The sequence below is a fragment of the Centroberyx gerrardi genome, chromosome 13 (assembly GCF_048128805.1).
Source record: "Centroberyx gerrardi isolate f3 chromosome 13, fCenGer3.hap1.cur.20231027, whole genome shotgun sequence".
Classification (NCBI taxonomy): domain Eukaryota; kingdom Metazoa; phylum Chordata; class Actinopteri; order Beryciformes; family Berycidae; genus Centroberyx; species Centroberyx gerrardi.
Window position 1 is genome coordinate 8,407,372 of NC_136009.1, and position 20,359 is coordinate 8,427,730.

The 20,359-nt window shown below is 39.2% G+C and overlaps 2 protein-coding genes across 2 annotated transcripts; both read left to right on the forward strand.

Annotated features, from left to right (window-relative positions):
• Positions 1-14,838: 14,838 nt before the first annotated feature.
• On the forward strand, positions 14,839-16,157 carry LOC144542128 (uncharacterized). The gene is made up of 6 exons (XM_078287628.1): positions 14,839-14,857; positions 14,946-15,008; positions 15,112-15,174; positions 15,258-15,326; positions 15,910-15,993; positions 16,117-16,157. The coding sequence occupies exons 2-6, from the start codon at positions 14,951-14,953 to the stop codon at positions 16,155-16,157; spliced, it is 315 nt and encodes a 104-aa protein (XP_078143754.1). The 5' UTR covers positions 14,839-14,857; positions 14,946-14,950.
• A 1,036-nt stretch (positions 16,158-17,193) lies between these two features.
• Positions 17,194-20,352, forward strand: LOC144542175 (uncharacterized). Its single transcript, XM_078287929.1, has 11 exons — positions 17,194-17,277; positions 17,429-17,518; positions 17,644-17,733; positions 17,880-17,969; positions 18,063-18,152; positions 18,422-18,484; positions 18,580-18,636; positions 18,731-18,877; positions 19,082-19,123; positions 19,213-19,260; positions 19,621-20,352. Exons 1-11 carry the CDS (start codon positions 17,196-17,198, stop codon positions 20,172-20,174), a joined length of 1,353 nt encoding a protein of 450 aa, XP_078144055.1. The 5' UTR covers positions 17,194-17,195; the 3' UTR covers positions 20,175-20,352.
• Positions 20,353-20,359: the final 7 nt, after the last annotated feature.

Here is a 20,359-nt window from a genome sequence, read left to right on the forward strand (position 1 = left end):
ATATATTTTGTATATATGTTGTTAATATTTTGTTAATATTTTGATATTTCTTGTACTTGCTATATTTATGTACCTATGCACCAACCACACCAAGTCACTTTCCTTGTATGTGCAAACATACTCGATTCTGATCTAGCCATAAAGATCAACCTCAGTAGTTCTGGATAGGTGTCTGAATGGGTCGAAAAATAAAGGTTTATATTATTGTATTATTACTTCAAGAATTTATTTTTAAGGTAATTCCCACAGCGCAGCCGAGGGCATCATGAGGCAAATTCAGGTCAGTCAGTCAGTCAGTCAGGTAACGCTTAGTGAGATGTCGCTTCGTGTCTTTGACTAAGAGATGGCCTCTCACCTGTGGGCTGAATGCTACATTGACTCCCATACTGATAATGCCATATTGAATCACACTCTGAATTGAGCCACACTCTTCGCCGTCAATATACAGACATCAACATCTTCTGTTATTATTATTATTATAGTAGTAGTAGTAGCAGTAGCAGTAGTAGTAGTGGTAGTAGCAGTAATACCAATAGTAGTAGTAGTGGTAGTATAAATATTGGCTCAATTTTTGGCATTTATACTGTAGATTATTTATTTATTTTTTTTTTCAATTTTTCCATACTTGCTCATGAACAATAAATTAAAGGGGAACCAAGTAGGGCTGTGAGGGTGTGGTGTGTGTGTGTGTGTGTGTGTGTGTGTGTGTGTGTGTTGGGGTGCATATTAACATAATGTCTGCTGAAATTGAATGAAAACTTCAACAACCACCTGCAATGAATTCAGCCTAAGAACCAAGCTGTAGTTTTGTCAACATTAGTGATCCTTTGTATAAATTAATTCCTTGATAATATTTGTCATTAACTCCAAACTCTGCCTTAGAAGAGCTCAGTGTGTACATGTAGAGAGATGTGTCACAACATTTACTTTTTGGCCAAAATAATCATTGGTCACTTCTCCATTCTTTGGAAGCCAGGAACTCTCTTTGACCCAGTCAGCAAACATTAATCACTAGGACCCCAATGATTTAAAAAGGAGCAGGACTGTTGACAGGAGAAGGATTTATGACAGAAGGGAAGCAGCACAATGGCTGGAGGCTCAGAGTTACTTTGGATTCACCTCCTTCTCTCTGTCTTTCAAGTTTCTTACAACAGGCATGGTAAGTCACGGTATTTTATTCCCACTCAATAACACAGAATAGACCAGGGCAGATGCAACACTATCCAATTGCACTGAGAGTGTAAAACGGCTACAGTATATGCCCCTTAATACCAGTGTACAGTAGATAGAATGCTGTAAATATTTTAAACTGTCACAATTACACACAAATGATGATTTTTTTTTTGTCTTCTCAGTCCATCCTGCAGATGTGAAAACTACAATCAGTTATACAGGAAATCCAGATATAGACCGGATTCTTTCACAGCTCCCAGTGAGTCCCCCAAGACTGTGATTTATCAGATTAGATGATTTGACACATAAACTCAATTTCTGAAAAACAATGTGTAAATTTAGTCCATTCCAAGTTTTTGTCCTTCCTGACAGGACAGTCCTAATATTGATATACACTAATTTTTCTCTCTTGACCCCAGATAATCCTACCAGAAGGAATTGATCCCAAGAATGTAAATGTAACGGTATGTAAAGCACTTGTGGCTTGTTATTTTGTTATTACTATGACGGTCATCAATGTTAACATTTTAATGCATTAAGATAAGAGTTTGAGTATCATTTTTTATTCAGCTCCTGTATTGCTATTGAGTAATTACATTTTCTCTATTTTTCCTCTTACAGACTATCACGGTCAAATCTTGTGTCGGTGAGTCTTGTGCATGTGCATGCAAAACAACAAATCATTTATATTGATAATACTGGGAAAACTCTAAGCAGCAGTATCTTGTGAACAAAACTTTCTCTCTAGGGATATAGGGGTGAGGAAAGAGTTTTTGTGTAATGTTATATTGGTTTATCATCAGCTCTATTGATTGAGTGATGATGAAAGTGAAGCACATGGGAGCAGTTCATGTAAGACATGCTCACTGCATAGACTGAGGTAAATATTTGAGTGTAAGACTATGCAAACATGGTGTGAAATCAATCTGTCTGTGTTGCTCTGCTGCCTTAACATGATTTGTCTTTCTCAGGTATGAAGGAACAGCTAATATGGCTGAACGGGCAGCTTCAGCAGGCGACTATTCGCAACCATCAACTGGGTGAGTATTCATTCCTATACAGATTCAGGACCACTAACATCATTATCACCTAAAAAGTGTTGAGACCACATGACTTGGGACCTGAGGGAAACCACTGGAGAAAGCCCAGACCGGTGGGCTTAGAGTTGCTCTAATATAAACTCTACTATTTCTTATAGATGAACAGGCATTTGGACTAAGGAGTGAAGTGAGACTGTTGAAACTGAAGCTTGGGATATGCAGTGCGACGGCCTCAGCTATAATTGACTGTAAGCCATCAAATTGTAAAGAAAGAGGAAATACGCTTGGAATAGACATAATATATGTTGAAATGTACCTTTAATTCACAGCTTTTCATGCCCAGCTGCGTAACAAGTTAAATCAGCTGCTGGAGACGTCCGATAGCAGAACATTCTTGAGTAAGTTCAACTAACTCAGAGCAAAACACAAAATGATACAACCATTTCTCATTTGTCACTTATTGTTTCCCAGCACATATCAACATTCCCTTTGTTGTTGCTGCACTTATTATATGTCACCCTCATTAAGAGTGTCAGCTAAATGCCTAAAACTATAAATGTAAATTTTTCTAGCTCTGCGGATGGCTGCACTCACCAGTGAGGTGAATATATTGCAGGAGAAGGTCACAAATATGAATACTACTACTGGAAAAACTGGTGAGTGTTGCTGTTGTTTCATTACTCACAAAGCCTTAACAATCTAGCTCTGTACTCCTCTGTTACTACCAATACGATAAACTCAATTTTAACTCTAAATTTGAATTTGCCTCCATAAGTGTTTGATATTCCCCTGCAATGCTAATCCTGTCGGCCGATTCTGTGAGTATCAATTAAATGCTGTTAAATACAAATGTTTATATCTAAAATTATGTCTCACAGTGCTACAGAGCCAGCTGGTGCAAAAGATCAATGAGCTGAGGATTAAGACAGAGCAAATGGAAAGCAGCCACAACTCTGATCTCAGTAAGAGCATCTTTTGAAAACTCACAAGAGATTAGCGGAACAGTTGAACGGTGAACAATGACGAGGTCTTAAGGATTGGCAACGAAAAGGCTGACCCAACCATGATTGGTGCAAACTCAGTAGATATACACAGTAGTGTGTGTAAACTGACTTGTGTTTTTTGTGTGCGTTCAGTTCTTGAGATCATCTCGCTGCAAAATGAGATCTGGGATTTAGAACGGGCACAATCAAGGAGAGGAACATCTAGTCCTCAAACCGCCAGGCAAATCCAATGTAAAGTGCTGTTCACATCACTTCATACTTTCTTTCTATTTAGTTGGAATCCATCTGTCAGACTTGGATTTCTCCGTTTATGATCCTATCACTGCTGAATCACTTTCACCTCTGCTATTTCCCACCAGTGCTACAAGAACAGTTGGACAATAAGATCAGTGAGCTGCGGGGCACAGGAGATGGTGACTCGGCAGGTCAGTATATCTCTCTCAGTCAGCATTTCCTTTTTAATCCACAGTGTCAAAGGTACAGCACCTTACATTTTCTGACACACATTCTCTGTTGGCCCTCTAGTGCTGGAGTTGATTTCTGTGAATAATAGGATTACAGAGATACAGAGACTGATCACTGTCCACACTGAGACATCCAGAGTCCAGGCTGCTGGTGAGTGCTGTACATTTTCTCATTGTTTCTTCATCTTTATCTTTCATCATTATCTGAATCCAAGACATGCAGTTTCCTTAGTCTAAAATCCTTTCTTATCTCTTACCTGACGTACTCTACATCCAGATCTGCACTCTCAGACTTCATTTTTTTGTGTCTTTTTCAGATTTACAGAGGCAGTGGAGGCAGAAGTCTGAGCTCTTAAAAAAGAAGATTTTACAACTGAATCGTGAGGAGAATAACACACAGCTGAGTAAGTGTGCAGGTCCACCTTTACGGGCCATGAAATGCAGTTGCTTAATTTCTTTGTGTACTAAAGCATTGATTTGACATCCTCCTTCTGATTTGTCCAGCCGAGGAGATTTTGAAGCTGCAGACTGAGGTGATGCAGGTTAGCAGGATATTGTTGAACGGCAAAAGGACAATGAATGTCAGACTTCAAGGTGGATAATCCTACAGCTTTTTGAAACTTTATTTACCTGAATTTACTGAAATTGATAGATACTGTGTCATGTCTCATGTGAGATTGCGGGTTTTTTATTGAATAACTTTTCACTAAATCTTTGCATAATCGGTTAATTACTCTGATATGAAAGTCAGAAAAGCATAAATACTTGTCTTTTTCTCCTAGCACTGAGAGCGAGTTTGGAGGAGAAGAAGAAACGGCAACAGGACCTAAAGAAACAACTGGAGGAAGCAGACTTTGTCCAGGCAGAAACTAGTGAGTTTGAACCTCAGTGATGTTACCAAAAAGACAGCACAGAACAGAAAATACAGAAATACATATGATTCTACCCTTAAAAAAAAGAAACATTTTTTATAAGCAATGGTCCAAAGATGACTCATAACTTCACTAGTAACTCATAATGTACTTTATCCTCTTACGAGCAATCGATTTGTAAGAGTAGGCGTTAATCTTTTGAAACCTTGGATATCTCATTTTGGAATGAGACTCTTCCATTCTAACTGCTGTATTACCTCCAACAGGCAAAAATAAATGAGCCACAGAGTACGTCATCTTCTAAAGTTCAAGTCCAAAAATGAATGTCTTTTCTTTTGCTCTGACCAGTCATGAAGATCATCAGCACCATGAAAGAAGTGAGAGAGCTGCAGGGTAATGAGCAAGATCAGACAACTAAAGTCACCAGTGAGTTCCCCTCTCCCCTTACTATTGATAAAGCCAGGCTGAACAGCAGCTGATTGAACAGCAGCTGATTTACAGTGACACACACTTAAGTTATCTTCTTGAAAAGATTGAATTTAAATTCCCTCACTCTTTCTTATTGTATTATTGAGATCCGCTCATTTCGTTCTGTTCCTTACACCTTCATGTCTAATGTGTGACAGCCTTGACTTATTTTACATTGCACTGTTTTAAATTCAGAGCTTCAGACTCTGCTTGAAGAGAGGGAATATGCCAAAACTCAGGCCGAGGTCAAAGGTGAGTAAAGTTTATTTGAACAAGTGAGCCTGCCCTGAAAGGTTCAAAGCACAAACGCAGGTGAGAGGTTTGATGACCTGGCTCCCTTATGTCCTTATGACAGACCTGCAGAGGAAACTGCGATTAAAGGGTGATGAATGCTCCGGACTTCAGTACAAATATGACGGTAAGTGCTTTAAAATCTTGGTTTTGCTATAAGCTCTGATGATTCATGGTTCAGTTACAGGTATGAGTTGCAGTATGTGCCTATATCTTTCAGAGTTAAAGACTGAGTTTGAAGACAAGATTGCAGAACTTAACAGGACTGGAGACTCCACAGAGGCAGTGGGTGAGTGGGGTTGCAGTGCAAAGTTGTCACTATGGCCCCAGTACAGTGCATTATTCACATTTTAGCTGAAATCTCTTCTTCTCACATGAGAAGTGTTTCCTGCTCAGTTTCTCAGTATAACAGTGAGAAGTGTGAAAAGGCTTCCTGATCCAGATTTGTCCTCAGCATTGTAAACCTCCTAGTGATGTTTGCTGTGTTTTTCTGGACTAGTTCTGGGGATCATAAACCTGAATGATGAGCTGAAGGCGCTGACCAGTCTGATCACTACCGCAGAAGACCCAGACCAGATCTCAGGTGAGTAACGGGAGTCATGGTGAATGGTTTGACTCTGCAAAACAATATCTATCTTAACAAGCCGTCCAGTCTAGCATTGAGATCTTATTGCTGTCTGTCTGGGTTTCCCCCAGAGCTGCAGAGGCAGCTGGAGGAGAAGAAGCAAGAACTGACGGCCAAGACTGCAGACCTGGAGAGACTGAGTGCCAACCCAGAAATAAGTGAGCACACTGATCTGATACACTGTGATGATCTGAGTCAATGTTTAAGACCTAACATGATAATCACTGTAACCTCACACCTGTAGTCAGATTCATGACTGCCTAAAGTTTCAAGTCTCTATGGCTGTATGTTCCTCAGACTTAATCATTTTGTCCCAAATGAAATGGACGCACCATCTTGGATGTTGAGGAATAACAAGACTGATTTCAGAGTCTCTTTGTGTATGTGTTTGTTTCAGTTGTAAGAATCATTGCACTGCAGAATGAGATACGGGACCTTCAGAAAGTTGCTGCCAATCAGACCACTGGTGATCGTGTGGAAGGTAAGTCTTATTTAAAATGCCAAGGAACCACTTCAGGTTGACATTATTTGAAAGGCAAATCACATGGAATATACTTGATGAAATGTCATCTACATTAAAGACTGTTTACTTTGTCCAGAGTTGCAAAAAGAGCTGGACGGCCTTTTCAGTGACATAGAAGACAAAGACAACGACAACACAAAACTGAGTGAGTATGAAATAAGTGAGCAGAAAGACAGACAAGCTCTGATGAGATTAGGACTCAAAACTCTGTTGTAGTTTCCCTGACATTTTTCACCAAATTGTGTACAGTTTGTGCAGAGTCTTATCACAATTTCTCTTCAAGTAAGCTACATGTTGACTTTCTGTTGTGGTTGCTTCAGTGCTGAAAATCATTACGCTGCAGAGTCAGGTGGAGCATTTGCAGAGACAGTTGTCAGACCTGCAGACATTTCAAACCTCTCGGGTAAAAAGTAAGTATCTCCAACAATCCTTTACAAGTGCCACCATCTTCTGCAATCTGATGATTCACCACTTGATGCACTGATGTGTACAATGAAACAAGCAAGTCATCACCTAATGCAAAGACTGATCGTAATATTGCTATTACCATATCCTGCTTTTTTTTTGTGTTGTAACTTTTTCACTGATTTGATTTGTCTCAGTTCTAACAAACCAGCTTCTGACCAAGAAGGAGGAACTGCAGAAACATATCAGTGAGCTGAATGAGAAAAACAAGACTAATGCCAATTTGAGTAAGTAGAGAGGGAACATGGTGTCTATGTTCATTATTGAGGAAAAGTCTGACATTTATTTCTGTGTAATATGTACTTTCTGTGTTCCTCAGTTTTGACAATCACTGATCTCCAAAATGAACTCAGAAACATAGAAAAAGAAAAGGACAACGAGAAGGAAACATCTGCTGCTACAACTGCTAGTGAGAGTCTTTTCTCATTTTAACATCGTTGAATTCATGTAATGACAATTAGCTGTTTCTTGACCCGAAGAAAAAATGTGTTTTCTAGAATTGATGAAGCAACTGAATGCAAAAGTGGAGGAGAACTCTCAAGCTCAGACTCTAATCCAGGGTAAGTTCTGAGCTCTTGGTCTGATTGTCCTGCATGTTTAGGTTGCTGTAACAACAAACACATTCATTAAGTTCGATGTGTGGCTCAAAATGTTTTGTTCCAGTTCTGCAGAAGAAGCTGGACCAGAAGGAGGCACAATGCTCTGATATCCAGCAGAAACATGAAAGTGAGTGTAGTCTCTGTTGACTTGTTCCTGGTGTTTTGTTGTGTCTGCAGGATCAACAGTTGTTGTGTTTGTGTCCCTCACAGGTCTGCAGAAGGATCTGGATGACAAAATGAAAGAACTGGAGGCCAAATCTGACTCTGTTACTCCACTTGGTGAGTGGTGGAACAGCTTTGTTGTTTTGTTCAATCTGTAATGTGTTAAAATGTGATCTTAGACCTATTCAGTTTTCCCTGCTCAGACATTTGTAAGCATGAGTCTACTTCAGGTTGCATTTTACTCAGGTGGTGAGAATGAAGGAGAAATTTGAATATGTGGAAAACCTCTTCCATCATCACTCAAGCCTGATGGATTTCTTCTTCTAACTTTATTAGCTTTGTCTTGGACATTTTGGGGAATAATTAAAAGAAGTTTTACACTCATGCACATTGCTGTTTATATTCCAAAGACTAATCATATTGATTGTATTTGTCAAAATCAGATTGTTTGGCCATGTTGGGAACATAGACTGTAGGTGGGAATTAACATAAGAACTATTTCTTGCTCAGTTTCTCAGTATAACAGTGAGAAGTGTGAGAAGGCTTCCTGATCCAGATTGTTTGTCCTCAGCATTGTAAACCTCCTAGTGATGTTTGCTGTGATTTTCTGGACTAGTTCTGGGGATCATAAACCTGAATGATGAGCTGAAGGCGCTGACCAGTCTGATCACTACCGCAGAAGACCCAGACCAGATCTCAGGTGAGTAACGGGAGTCATGGTGAATGGTTTGACTCTGCAAAACAATATCTATCTTAACAAGCTGTCCAGTCTAGCGTTGAGATCATATTGCTGTCTGTCTGGGTTTCCCCCAGAGCTGCAGAGGCAGCTGGAGGAGAAGAAGCAAGAACTGACGGCCAAGACTGCAGACCTGGAGAGACTGAGTGCCAACCCAGAAATAAGTGAGCACACTGATCTGATACACTGTGATGATCTGAGTCAATGTTTAAGACCTAACATGATAATCACTGTAACCTCACACCTGTAGTCAGATTCATGACTGCCTAAAGTTTCAAGTCTCTATGGCTGTATGTTCCTCAGACTTAATCATTTTGTCCCAAATGAAATGGACGCACCATTTTGGATGTTGAGGAATAATAAGACTGGTTTCAGAGTCTCTTTGTGTATGTGTTTGTTTCAGTTGTAAGAATCATTGCACTGCAGAATGAGATACGGGACCTTCAGAAAGTTGCTGCCAATCAGACCACTGGTGATCGTGTGGAAGGTAAGTCTTATTTAAAATGCCAAGGAACCACTTCAGGTTGACATTTTTTGAAAGGCAAATCACATGGAATATACTTGATGAAATGTCATCTACATTAAAGACTGTTTACTTTGTCCAGAGTTGCAAAAAGAGCTGGACGGCCTTTTCAGTGACATAGAAGACAAAGACAACGACAACACAAAACTGAGTGAGTATGAAATAAGTGAGCAGAAAGACAGACAAGCTCTGATGAGATTAGGACTCAAAACTCTGTTGTAGTTTCCCTGACATTTTTCACCAAATTGTGTACAGTTTGTGCAGAGTCTTATCACAATTTCTCTTCAAGTAAGCTACATGTTGACTTTTTGTTGTGGTTGCTTCAGTGCTGAAAATCATTACGCTGCAGAGTCAGGTGGAGCATTTGCAGAGACAGTTGTCAGACCTGCAGACATTTCAAACCTCTCGGGTAAAAAGTAAGTATCTCCAACAATCCTTTACAAGTGCCACCATCTTCTGCAATCTGATGATTCACCACTTGATGCACTGATGTGTACAATGAAACAAGCAAGTCATCACCTAATGCAAAGACTGATCGTAATATTGCTATTACCACATCCTGCTTTTTTAAAAATATAATTTTAAATTGTGTTGTAACTTTTTCACTGATTTGATTTGTCTCAGTTCTAACAAACCAGCTTCTGACCAAGAAGGAGGAACTGCAGAAACATATCAGTGAGCTGAATGAGAAAAACAAGACTAATGCCAATTTGAGTAAGTAGAGAGGGAACATGGTGTCTATGTTCATTATTGAGGAAAAGTCTGACATTTATTTCTGTGTAATATGTACTTTCTGTGTTCCTCAGTTTTGACAATCACTGATCTCCAAAATGAACTCAGAAACATAGAAAAAGAAAAGGACAACGAGAAGGAAACATCTGCTGCTACAACTGCTAGTGAGAGTCTTTTCTCATTTTAACATCGTTGAATTCATGTAATGACAATTAGCTGTTTCTTGACCCAAAGAAAACATGTGTTTTCTAGAATTGATGAAGCAACTGAATGCAAAAGTGGAGGAGAACTCTCAAGCTCAGACTCTAATCCAGGGTAAGTTCTGAGCTCTTGGTCTGATTGTCCTGCATGTTTAGGTTGCTGTAACAACAAACACATTCATTAAGTTCAATGTGTGGCTCAAAATGTTTTGTTCCAGTTCTGCAGAAGAAGCTGGACCAGAAGGAGGCACAATGCTCTGATATCCAGCAGAAACATGAAAGTGAGTGTAGTCTCTGTTGACTTGTTCCTGGTGTTTTGTTGTGTCTGCAGGATCAACAGTTGTTGTGTTTGTGTCCCTCACAGGTCTGCAGAAGGATCTGGATGACAAAATGAAAGAACTGGAGGCCAAATCTGACTCTGTTACTCCACTTGGTGAGTGGTGGAACAGCTTTGTTGTTTTGTTCAATCTGTAATGTGTTAAAATGTGATCTTAGACCTATTCAGTTTTCCCTGCTCAGACATTTGTAAGCATGAGTCTACTTCAGGTTGCATTTTACTCAGGTAGTGAGAATGAAGGAGAAATTTGAATATGTGGAAAACCTCTTCCATCATCACTCAAGCCTGATGGATTTCTTCTTCTAACTTTATTAGCTTTGTCTTGGACATTTTGGGGAATAATTAAAAGAAGTTTTACACTCATGCACATTGCTGTTTATATTCCAAAGCCTAATCATATTGATTGTATTTGTCAAAATTAGATTGTTTGGTCATGTTAGGAACATAGACTGTAGGTGGGAATTAACATAAGAACTATTTCCTGCTCAGTTTCTCAGTATAACAGTGAGAAGTGTGAGAAGGCTTCCTGATCCAGATTGTTTGTCCTCAGCATTGTAAACCTCCTAGTGATGTTTGCTGTGATTTTCTGGACTAGTTCTGGGGATCATAAACCTGAATGATGAGCTGAAGGCGCTGACCAGTCTGATCACTACCGCAGAAGACCCAGACCAGATCTCAGGTGAGTAACGGGAGTCATGGTGAATGGTTTGACTCTGCAAAACAATATCTATCTTAACAAGCCATCCAGTCTAGCATTGAGATCTTATTGCTGTCTGTCTGGGTTTCCCCCAGAGCTGCAGAGGCAGCTGGAGGAGAAGAAGCAAGAACTGACGGCCAAGACTGCAGACCTGGAGAGACTGAGTGCCAACCCAGAAATAAGTGAGCACACTGATCTGATACACTGTGATGATCTGAGTCAATGTTTAAGACCTAACATGATAATCACTGTAACCTCACACCTGTAGTCAGATTCATGACTGCCTAAAGTTTCAAGTCTCTATGGCTGTATGTTCCTCAGACTTAATCATTTTGTCCCAAATGAAATGGACGCACCATCTTGGATGTTGAGGAATAACAAGACTGATTTCAGAGTCTCTTTGTGTATGTGTTTGTTTCAGTTGTAAGAATCATTGCACTGCAGAATGAGATATGGGACCTTCAGAAAGTTGCTGCCAATCAGACCACTGGTGATCGTGTGGAAGGTAAGTCTTATTTAAAATGCCAAGGAACCACTTCAGGTTGACATTTTTTGAAAGGCAAATCACATGGAATATACTTGATGAAATGTCATCTACATTAAAGACTGTTTACTTTGTCCAGAGTTGCAAAAAGAGCTGGACGGCCTTTTCAGTGACATAGAAGACAAAGACAACGACAACACAAAACTGAGTGAGTATGAAATAAGTGAGCAGAAAGACAGACAAGCTCTGATGAGATTAGGACTCAAAACTCTGTTGTAGTTTCCCTGACATTTTTCACCAAATTGTGTACAGTTTGTGCAGAGTCTTATCACAATTTCTCTTCAAGTAAGCTACATGTTGACTTTCTGTTGTGATTGCTTCAGTGCTGAAAATCATTACGCTGCAGAGTCAGGTGGAGCATTTGCAGAGACAGTTGTCAGACCTGCAGACATTTCAAACCTCTCGGGTAAAAAGTAAGTATCTCCAACAATCCTTTACAAGTGCCACCATCTTCTGCAATCTGATGATTCACCACTTGATGCACTAATGTGTACAATGAAACAAGCAAGTCATCACCTAATGCAAAGATTGATCGTAATATTGCTATTACCATATCCTGCTTTTTTTTAAAATATAATTTCAAATTGTGTTGTAACTTTTTCACTGATTTAATTTGTCTCAGTTCTAACAAACCAGCTTCTGACCAAGAAGGAGGAACTGCAGAAACATATCAGTGAGCTGAATGAGAAAAACAAGACTAATGCCAATTTGAGTAAGTAGAGAGGGAACATGGTGTCTATGTTCATTATTGAGGAAAAGTCTGACATTTATTTCTGTGTAATATGTACTTTCTGTGTTCCTCAGTTTTGACAATCACTGATCTCCAAAATGAACTCAGAAACATAGAAAAAGAAAAGGACAACGAGAAAGAAACATCTGCTGCTACAACTGCTAGTGAGAGTCTTTTCTCATTTTAACATCATTGAATTCATGTAATGACAATTAGCTGTTTCTTGACCCGAAGAAAAAATGTGTTTTCTAGAATTGATGAAGCAACTGAATGCAAAAGTGGAGGAGAACTCTCAAGCTCAGACTCTAATCCAGGGTAAGTTCTGAGCTCTTGGTCTGATTGTCCTGCATGTTTAGGTTGCTGTAACAACAAACACATTCATTAAGTTCGATGTGTGGCTCAAAATGTTTTGTTCCAGTTCTGCAGAAGAAGCTGGACCAGAAGGAGGCACAATGCTCTGATATCCAGCAGAAACATGAAAGTGAGTGTAGTCTCTGTTGACTTGTTCCTGGTGTTTTGTTGTGTCTGCAGGATCAACAGTTGTTGTGTTTGTGTCCCTCACAGGTCTGCAGAAGGATCTGGATGACAAAATGAAAGAACTGGAGGCCAAATCTGACTCTGTTACTCCACTTGGTGAGTGGTGGAACAGCTTTGTTGTTTTGTTCAATCTGTAATGTGTTAAAATGTGATCTTAGACCTATTCAGTTTTCCCTGCTCAGACATTTGTAAGCATGAGTCTACTTCAGGTTGCATTTTACTCAGGTAGTGAGAATGAAGGAGAAATTTGAATATGTGGAAAACCTCTTCCATCATCACTCAAGCCTGATGGATTTCTTCTTCTAACTTTATTAGCTTTGTCTTGGACATTTTGGGGAATAATTAAAAGAAGTTTTACACTCATGCACATTGCTGTTTATATTCCAAAGCCTAATCATATTGATTGTATTTGTCAAAATTAGATTGTTTGGTCATGTTAGGAACATAGACTGTAGGTGGGAATTAACATAAGAACTATTTCCTGCTCAGTTTCTCAGTATAACAGTGAGAAGTGTGAAAAGGCTTCCTGATCCAGATTGTTTGTCCTCAGCATTGTAAACCTCCTAGTGATGTTTGCTGTGATTTTCTGGACTAGTTCTGGGGATCATAAACCTGAATGATGAGCTGAAGGCGCTGACCAGTCTGATCACTACCGCAGAAGACCCAGACCAGATCTCAGGTGAGTAACGGGAGTCATGGTGAATGGTTTGACTCTGCAAAACAATATCTATCTTAACAAGCCGTCCAGTCTAGCATTGAGATCTTATTGCTGTCTGTCTGGGTTTCCCCCAGAGCTGCAGAGGCAGCTGGAGGAGAAGAAGCAAGAACTGACGGCCAAGACTGCAGACCTGGAGAGACTGAGTGCCAACCCAGAAATAAGTGAGCACACTGATCTGATACACTGTGATGATCTGAGTCAATGTTTAAGACCTAACATGATAATCACTGTAACCTCACACCTGTAGTCAGATTCATGACTGCCTAAAGTTTCAAGTCTCTATGGCTGTATGTTCCTCAGACTTAATCATTTTGTCCCAAATGAAATGGACGCACCATCTTGGATGTTGAGGAATAACAAGACTGATTTCAGAGTCTCTTTGTGTATGTGTTTGTTTCAGTTGTAAGAATCATTGCACTGCAGAATGAGATATGGGACCTTCAGAAAGTTGCTGCCAATCAGACCACTGGTGATCGTGTGGAAGGTAAGTCTTATTTAAAATGCCAAGGAACCATTTCAGGTTGACATTATTTGAAAGGCAAATCACATGGAATATACTTGATGAAACGTCATCTACATTAAAGACTGTTTACTCTGTCCAGAGTTGCAAAAAGAGCTGGATGGCCTTTTCAGTGACATAGAAGACAAAGACAACGACAGCACAAAACTGAGTGAGTATGAAATAAGTGAGCAGAAAGACAGACAAGCTCTGATGAGATTAGGACTCAAAACTCTGTTGTAGTTTCCCTGACATTTTTCACCAAATTGTGTACAGTTTGTGCAGAGTCTTATCACAATTTCTCTTCAAGTAAGCTACATGTTGACTTTCTGTTGTGGTTGCTTCAGTGCTGAAAATCATTACACTGCAGAGTCAGGTGGAGCATTTGCAGAGACAGTTGTCAGACCTGCAGACATTTCAAACCTCTCGGGTAAAAAGTAAGTATCTCCAACAATCCTTTACAAGTGCCACCATCTTCTGCAATCTGATGATTCACCACTTGATGCACTAATGTGTACAATGAAACAAGCAAGTCATCACCTAATGCAAAGATTGATCGTAATATTGCTATTACCATATCCTGCTTTTTTTTAAAATATAATTTCAAATTGTGTTGTAACTTTTTCACTGATTTAATTTGTCTCAGTTCTAACAAACCAGCTTCTGACCAAGAAGGAGGAACTGCAGAAACATATCAGTGAGCTGAATGAGAAAAACAAGACTAATGCCAATTTGAGTAAGTAGAGAGGGAACATGGTGTCTATGTTCATTATTGAGGAAAAGTCTGACATTTATTTCTGTGTAATATGTACTTTCTGTGTTCCTCAGTTTTGACAATCACTGATCTCCAAAATGAACTCAGAAACATAGAAAAAGAAAAGGACAACGAGAAGGAAACATCTGCTGCTACAACTGCTAGTGAGAGTCTTTTCTCATTTTAACATTGTTGAATTCATGTAATGACAATTAGCTGTTTCTTGACCCAAAGAAAACATGTGTTTTCTAGAATTGATGAAGCAACTGAATGCAAAAGTGGAGGAGAACTCTCAAGCTCAGACTCTAATCCAGGGTAAGTTCTGAGCTCTTGGTCTGATTGTCCTGCATGTTTAGGTTGCTGTAACAACAAACACATTCATTAAGTTCAATGTGTGGCTCAAAATGTTTTGTTCCAGTTCTGCAGAAGAAGCTGGACCAGAAGGAGGCACAATGCTCTGATATCCAGCAGAAACATGAAAGTGAGTGTAGTCTCTGTTGACTTGTTCCTTGTGTTTTGTTGTGTCTGCAGGATCAACAGTTGTTGTGTTTGTGTCCCTCACAGGTCTGCAGAAGGATCTGGATGACAAAATGAAAGAACTGGAGGCCAAATCTGACTCTGTTACTTCACTTGGTGAGTGGTGGAACAGCTTTGCTGTTTTGTTCAATCTGTAATGTGTTAAAATGTGATCTTAGACCTATTCAGTTTTCCCTGCTCAGACATTTGTAAGCATGAGTCTACTTCAGGTTGCATTTTACTCAGGTAGTGAGAATGAAGGAGAAATTTGAATATGTGGAAAACCTCTTCCATCATCACTCAAGCCTGATGGATTTCTATTTCTTCTTACTTTGTTAGCTTTGTTTTGTCCATTTTCAGGAGTAATTCAAAGATGTTTTACACTCATGCACATTGCTGTTAAGTCAATATTCCATAGCCCAATCATATTGATTGTATTTGTCAAAATGACATTCTTTGGTTATGTTTAGAAGATAAACTGTAGGTGGGAATAGCATGAGGCTTGTGACTTTGGAGAGTAAGAGTGTGATTGTAAAAGCAGAATGGCAGTCCAGTTTTTTAAAATGAGAATACAAGGTGAGCCAACATTGTGATTGAATCCACATGAGAGGCATTGATCCTTAAGAGAGAGAATAGACATGTTACATGCTGCTCTTCTGCTTGACATCCAGCTGTGCTTAACTCTAATTGGTTCTTTCAGCTCTTCAGATTTCCACATTAACCCTCCAGCTGGAGGCACTAAACAGACAGAAACTGAGCACTGACGCAGAAACCAAGATCAAAGGTGAGTGTTTGTGATCTGTCATTGTGAACAGTTTAGCATTGTCCACAACTGAAAGTCATGATGACTTGAGGGACAACACCTACGTTTAGACATGTGGATGACATGTTTTCCTTGCCTTGGTAGGAGTTATCTCCGACCATTTTGGGGATATTTTCCATTATTGACATATTTAGTCGCCATTTTGTGCAAATTCATACGCACTACATACTCACTTTTTCTCTAAAAGGTGGTTCCATTTTGCTTCAGTAAAGCCTCTAAGAAAACCTCTTCTTCTGTGCTATATTAAGGCACAATGGAGGAACTTTACAGCAAAATGTGACATCTCAGGAGTTAATCATGCATTTGCACAAAATATGGCAACTTTGGTGTACTTTTGAGCTGGTAGAGTGTGCTGTTTTTGAAGTCTATCCAAAACCAAATCTATCTAATATAGAAAGCCTACCATACATCTTAGTAACAGAGAAAAATCTGAACAATAATGTGAGGTAGTAACTCCTATCAAGGCATGAAAGTACATGCCTGAAAAACCATTTGGTCTCTGTCCCTCAGAGCTTCAGAAAATTATAGATGAAAAGAATAATGAACTGGCCACGAAAACGGAGGAGCTGAAGGAAAGAAGTACTCAACCGCAAAGATGTGAGTTGAACAATAGAAGAACATACACTTCTATTGATTTCAAGATCTGTGAAATACGTGGTCAAGATTGAAAGTTGTACCTGCTGGAAAATATCAATAAATAATAATCAAAAAGCCTCTGAAGTTGAATCCTTCTTTCAGTTCTGCAGATTATTGCAGTACAAACACAGATTGAGAACTTGGAGAATATGGCTGGAAATGACACAAACCACAATAAGATTGCTGGTGAGTGGCAGGCATGGTTCGAAAAATAACCTGACAGTGTATACCAAGGGCTTCAGACAGAAGTTTGTAACTCCTGTATATTTGATTAAAATTTTTTTTAATTTTATTTGAAACCCCTGTCTCACATCTAATTATGGCTTTCTCTTGTCCACAGTACTTCAAGATCAACTGAATAGTTTGATTGATGGAATTCGAGATGAAAACAATGAAACCACTAAACTGAGTGAGTCATCATTCAAACTATGATAAAATTTGGATGGTGAATGCTTGCATCAGCGTCGACTACAGTCTTGTGCCCATGTGAATAACAGCCTTTTTTTTTTTTTCAATCAGTGTTTCACATGTTGGCTCAGCAAGATGAAATAACAAGACTAAAGAAGCAAAAAGACAATGAGATACAGACTCATTTGGACAGAATTGAAGGTGGGAAGCAGAATATAATCCTCAAATGTATGCTGAAACTTTTTGGTATACCCTTTCTGCATCAATAAAACACACTGCATACTATACAGTCTCGGAGTTAAAGTTGTGAACATATTGAGGAAATAAACAACAAGTGATTTCTTTCTCAAAGAGCTGGAAAATGAATTGGAGGAGACAAAAACCAAGCTGAAAGATAAGACAGAGGAGCTGGACACAAGTGAGATGAGGATTGCTGATCTTTGTAAGTTTTTTCCTTGTCTTTGATCACACAACATTATCCTATGATGGAGAATAGAATTAGAAACAGAATTATTGAACTGACATGGCTTCAGAATACCAAAAGTAGCTCGCTCTGTCTTTTATTAGCGGCACAGATTATGGAACTTCACAAGAAAGCCAAGCAATTGGAGACTGAATTATTACGCCTCAAACAAACAAGCGCTGACAAGATCAAAGGTAAAGAGGACGATCGAACATCATGGGTAATGTAAAGAACAAAATATAAGTATGATGTGTGCATATAACACAGTGTAAACAAACATATAGATGCAGAAAAAGTTTTGTTTCACTGTAGTCTATTTAATCAAACTATCTTTTTTCAGATCTTGAAAAGAAACTCACCCTGAAAGGAAAGCAACTTCAAGACAGTCAAGATCTATTCAAGGATTCAAATGCAAAGAATTTTGAATTGTGTATGCAAATGTCTTATTAACCAAAAATTTCATATCAGTTTGTTTAGTTTTGAAACAAAATGATGTAGCTGTTGTTGTTTTGTTTTCTTTTAGTGATGGACGTTGCTGATCTCAGGTCACAGCTAACACAGTCTCAGACAAAAGCATCAAAAACTGATGAAATTACTGCAGAACAAGCCAACAGTTTGTCAAACTTATTCTTTCCTACTATCATGTGCTTTCATCAGTTTCTCTGCTCCTGTCATCCAACACATAATTCCTTACTGTGTCTGCTGGGGGAAAATATTGTAAATATTTGTAAGAGTATCACTATAAAGACACATCAATAACTATCTATCCACTAAAACTAACATCCAGCGACCTCTCTTTATTTGGAATCCAAGTTGAAGGGGAAAAAAAGAGATTTTCTTTTCATGCAGTTATGGTGTCATTTCTACTGTCTTCTCTCTCAGAACTGACGAAGCAACTGAAAACTCAAGAGAAAGAGACTAGAAAACTGGAGAACAAAAATCAAGGTGTGTTCTGTAGATTGCGAAGGTGTTGAAAGTTGTCATTGAAACTTGGTAGGTGTTTGACACGTGTCACTGTCTCAACCTTTTCCCTCCATCAGAGTTAAAGGAAGAGATCAAAGAACTGAAATTGTGCTGCGCTGACGTCAAGTGTGACGGTGAGATACTGTATAAAACCGCAGTATCAGTCCACACCAAACAGATAAGTGAGTCATTTGATGTAGTTTTTCAATTGAATATTTCATCAAACAGATTTGCAGAGACAACTGGCACAGAGCCAGGAGGATGCTAATCGACTGCAGCAGCAATTGCATGAGAAAGATGCCAACTTCAACCGGCAGCAGCAGGAGTTAGAAGACATGAAAAAGGAGAATAACAAACTGCAGGACAAATACAACAGTAAGTTCCCCTCTCTGGAAATGCTCACTGATGCAATAAATGGGTTCAATCAGCATTTAATGGAGTAAAAGCAACATTTTTTCCCCAGGGTTCGCCACCGTGAACCAAGAATCTGAGTAATCAAACTTAAGTAAATCCATGGCCTATTTATCATGATTTATCAGACAAAACTGAATTGCTCTGTCTCTCCTATCTCTATGCTAGGCTTGGCAAATGAGAAGAACACGCTCCAGGACACAGTAGAAGGTAACGAAGTCTTCACCACAGCCTACTGTATAGAATACACTGACATTACTGACATTAAATATGCACTTTTGTTGTTACTCTCTCCTCAGATCTTCGCAACAAACTGAACGACGTGGACGATAACACTGTCTACCCCAGTGAGTCACTCACACAAGTTCAATTAATATCTTGGAATCTGTTAGTCTACAGATTCTGTAATGATATTCAAATTTGGCTGTGGCACTTTCAATCTTTCTTGATATATTCTCAAGCTGCATAACAGGCAGATTAAAGTGTGGACTTCTTTATGTAGTATAGCTTAAATTGCAAGAAAATGCAACCCATCACACACACAGATCTTTTTTTACACATATTACAACTTGGTTAGGTGTAACGCTATACAGAGTTAGGTGCTGTATTAATAGTCCTTTATACATGAGTTTAAGCTTTGCAATGTCAATGTCTTTGTGAAATGTAATACAAAAATACACATCATTCTACTACACTTCTGTTTACAGTTAAGGTGGCCTTAGATCCAAACACAGCGCACGCAAGGGTACTTCTGTCTGCGGATAACACTGCAATGTCCATCGTCGAGGAACCGCAAAATGTCCCTGACCACCCTGGTCGGTTTAATGTGGCTCTAGCTGCACTGGGTAAGACCGGCTTCACAAGCGGCAGACATTACTGGGAGGTGTCCGTGGCTGGGAGGCTTTGCTACCACCTTGGGATGGCCAGTGAGTCCTCTAAAAGAAAGGGAATTATTGTAGCCCGACCTTCTAATGGCTTCTGGACTTTAACCATGAACAAACAGGGTCAGTACCGAGCTTTGGATATGAGGCCCGCCTCTATTCCAGTACAGGTGCCACCTGCCACACTGGGTATTCTCCTGGATTATAAAAAGGGTCAGATCTCTTTCTACGATGCTGTTAGGAGAGATCACATCTACTCATTCGTAGGTCAGAAGTTCACAAACAAAATCTATCCATTTATCAATGGTTGTGTTGACGTGGGTGAAAATGAGAGTCCACTTGTGTTGACTGCTGCTGGCTCAGTGGAGTGGATACAGTAGTGAATAGGGCAAGTTATGTTTGACAGTGTCAGGTCTTACCTCTGTCTTCCCAGAGGACACTGTTTTACTCCACTATTCAATGTTATGCTAAAAAAAAAAAATCATTCCAACTCATTCATGAATATCTCTAAATCTAAGAATTTTCAAAATGCAAAAAAAAAAAAAAAATATATATATATATATAC